General features: G+C 37.0%; 1 protein-coding gene across 1 annotated transcript in view; it reads right to left on the bottom strand.

The window, feature by feature from the left end:
• The window catches only part of LOC125048217 (glutamate-gated chloride channel alpha-like), a 14,143-nt gene that overhangs the window by 5,754 nt on the left and 5,889 nt on the right, over window positions 1-2,500 (bottom strand). The window contains exons 4-5 of the mRNA XM_047646787.1: window positions 1,777-1,850; window positions 1-4 (exon numbers count right to left, since the gene is read on the bottom strand). The exon at window positions 1-4 is cut by the window's left edge and continues 67 nt beyond it. Of these exons, the coding sequence (XP_047502743.1) occupies window positions 1-4; window positions 1,777-1,850 (78 nt within the window). The remainder of the gene's footprint in view (window positions 5-1,776; window positions 1,851-2,500) is intronic.

Genomic DNA, 2,500 nt, shown 5'->3' with positions numbered 1-2,500 from the left:
CCATCTGTCAAGGAGGAACGTTGCGATGGGCAGTGCTTCGATAGAATGAATTCCTTTGATTGGAAAGGAAAGGAAAGCAGAGGAAGCGGAGGAGGAGGGAGAGAGAGAGAGTGTAGGGGTTACATAGAGAGAGTAGGAGAGTGAGAGCAGATAAAAGAACAGCGAGAGAGAGAGAGAGAGAGAGAGAGAGAGAGAGAGAGAGAGAGAGAGAGAGAGAGAGAGAGAGAGAGAGAGAGACTTCATTACAAAACATCAAAAGTGCATAGAGAGTGGGAGAGTGAGAGCAGATAAAAGAGCACAGAGAGAGAAATAGAGAGAAAGAGAGAGAAAGAGAGAGAGAGAGAGAGAGAGTAAAGAGACTTCCTTACAAAACACCAAAAGTACATACTAACCTAACGAAATGTTGTACTATGAAATGCCTAGGAGTATGAATAGCGACCAAGCATTCAATGGGATTAATTTTTCTCACAGTTCATTTAATTTTATTTTATCTATACTGAACCGTCGTGTGAAAAGCATTGACTTGCGCCAGAAACTATGGATTGTGACTCAGTTCATGATTAAAACTTCGTATATGAGGACATCCTTTCACTGAATTTTTATCACATCTTGCGGAGTGAGATTAGGCAGTTCCCTCTCTCCCTATCTATGTAACTGTTTAAGTGCAACTTTAAACGCAATTAACGTTGGTTTAGGTTGTTGAAGATGAAATTGGATTTCGGATGATTTGTTACGTAGACGATGTTTAGTTGTTTAGTACCCTCACTAGACATCCAGACAGCGTTTTTATTACTCTTCTACGCCCATTACATGTCATAAACTTCCCATAGACTGTGTTAAGCCGAAAGGAAAAACAAGCCGCGGCAGCACAGTCATCGATCACGGTACATGGAATTTTATTGAAGATTACTGATACCTGGAACACAAGTGAGCTCCAGACGGCTCTGAGGCTAAGCAAATAACGCGTGAATCTATGGTAAGAAGACCGCTGTTCCAGGGAATTGTATTCTATGCGATGGAAATGTCATATTACTCTGTTTTTGCACAGCTATTTGTTGTACATTTCTAGTTTGACAACAGTTTATTGCATAAATTTCGAGTCTGCAATACGAACTTTCTTAGACTGATAATAGTAACTACAGGCGCTTTAGTGTACTTCAGTCCTCCCTTTCAGAAGTGTTTTTTTCGCAAAGAATGTTATAGATCAGAATAAATTATAGTTTGATAAGCTAATATCATTATATATCATCTTATCATATCTGTTATCATTTTTGCTTGTGATGAATGGGTAGGTGGTATTTTGTTTTTGTAATATTCTTTAACCATGTTCGCTATACTGTTAAAAAAGTAATGTATACTGGATCATGTTTAATTCGAAAGTATAAACATTATTATTATCATCATCATTGCTATCATTATTATTATCATCATCTTTATTATCATTATCATCATCATTACCATTATCATTATCATCACGATTGTCATTATCACTATCATTATTATTACTATTATTATTATCAGTATTACTATCACTAATTTGATTATTATTATCATTGCTACCATTAATAGTAGTAGTAGTAGTAGTAATAGAAGTAGTGGTAACAGCAGTAGTAATAGCAGTACTATTATTACTACTACTACCAGTCCTACAATATAATCATCACCATTACCCTGTGTCTTTGCGTGTGTAAGTGTTTCCATCAGGTATGTGTGCGCATGTAAGAAGTTATTACGTTCTTGCCCCCTCCCCCACGCCCCCCACAGCAAGGCCTTTACCTGGCGTCTTGGGGCGCACGTGCTTCAGGTAGTTGGCCGGAAGTAGGTCTACCTGACCCTCCGCGAGCGCCATCCTGCAATAGGTATGAATAAACAGGACAGTTAAGAGTAAGGAATTAGTGAATAGCAAAAAAAAAAAAAAAGGCTTTGTCTCGTGATGGACAGCAATACGCTTCTCAGGAAAGTGTATGTTTGTTAACAAATTTATAAAAAGCATAATCGTAGCTGCCACCGACCAGGCAAGCACACGAAATGTTCTCTATACAAAACGAAAATGTAAAACGTACACGACATGCTCAACATGCATGTTTGTTCAGTTTAATCTTCGTTTCTGCTGCTGCTTTGTTGCTGTTTTAGTAGAATGTTGCAAGTCTTTCCGAATTTGTGCCAACTAATTTATTTTATTGAATTAGAACCTACGCAATATTATATGTACATTTCCTTCCCTAACACAGGCTGATTATATCATACCGCGTTCTGTAACATATTACATATTGATATATTGGAAATATCACCTATGTCTCTTCTTGCAAAAACGATTTATGGATAAAGACAATCATAATTCGAGTAATACCAATTCTGCCTCTGGCCCAAAATTTCTCCTCTACAGAATACGACTAAACGAGACAGAAAAATGAAAATGAATAATTCGAATATGAAAAGTTTCAAATCCATCAATGTTTGTTCCTTTAGAACGAAAAATATTAATACATATTCTCAATGT

The sequence above is a fragment of the Penaeus chinensis genome, chromosome 43 (assembly GCF_019202785.1).
Source record: "Penaeus chinensis breed Huanghai No. 1 chromosome 43, ASM1920278v2, whole genome shotgun sequence".
Lineage (NCBI taxonomy): Eukaryota > Metazoa > Arthropoda > Malacostraca > Decapoda > Penaeidae > Penaeus > Penaeus chinensis.
This window is presented reverse-complemented; position numbering and strand designations above follow the sequence as displayed.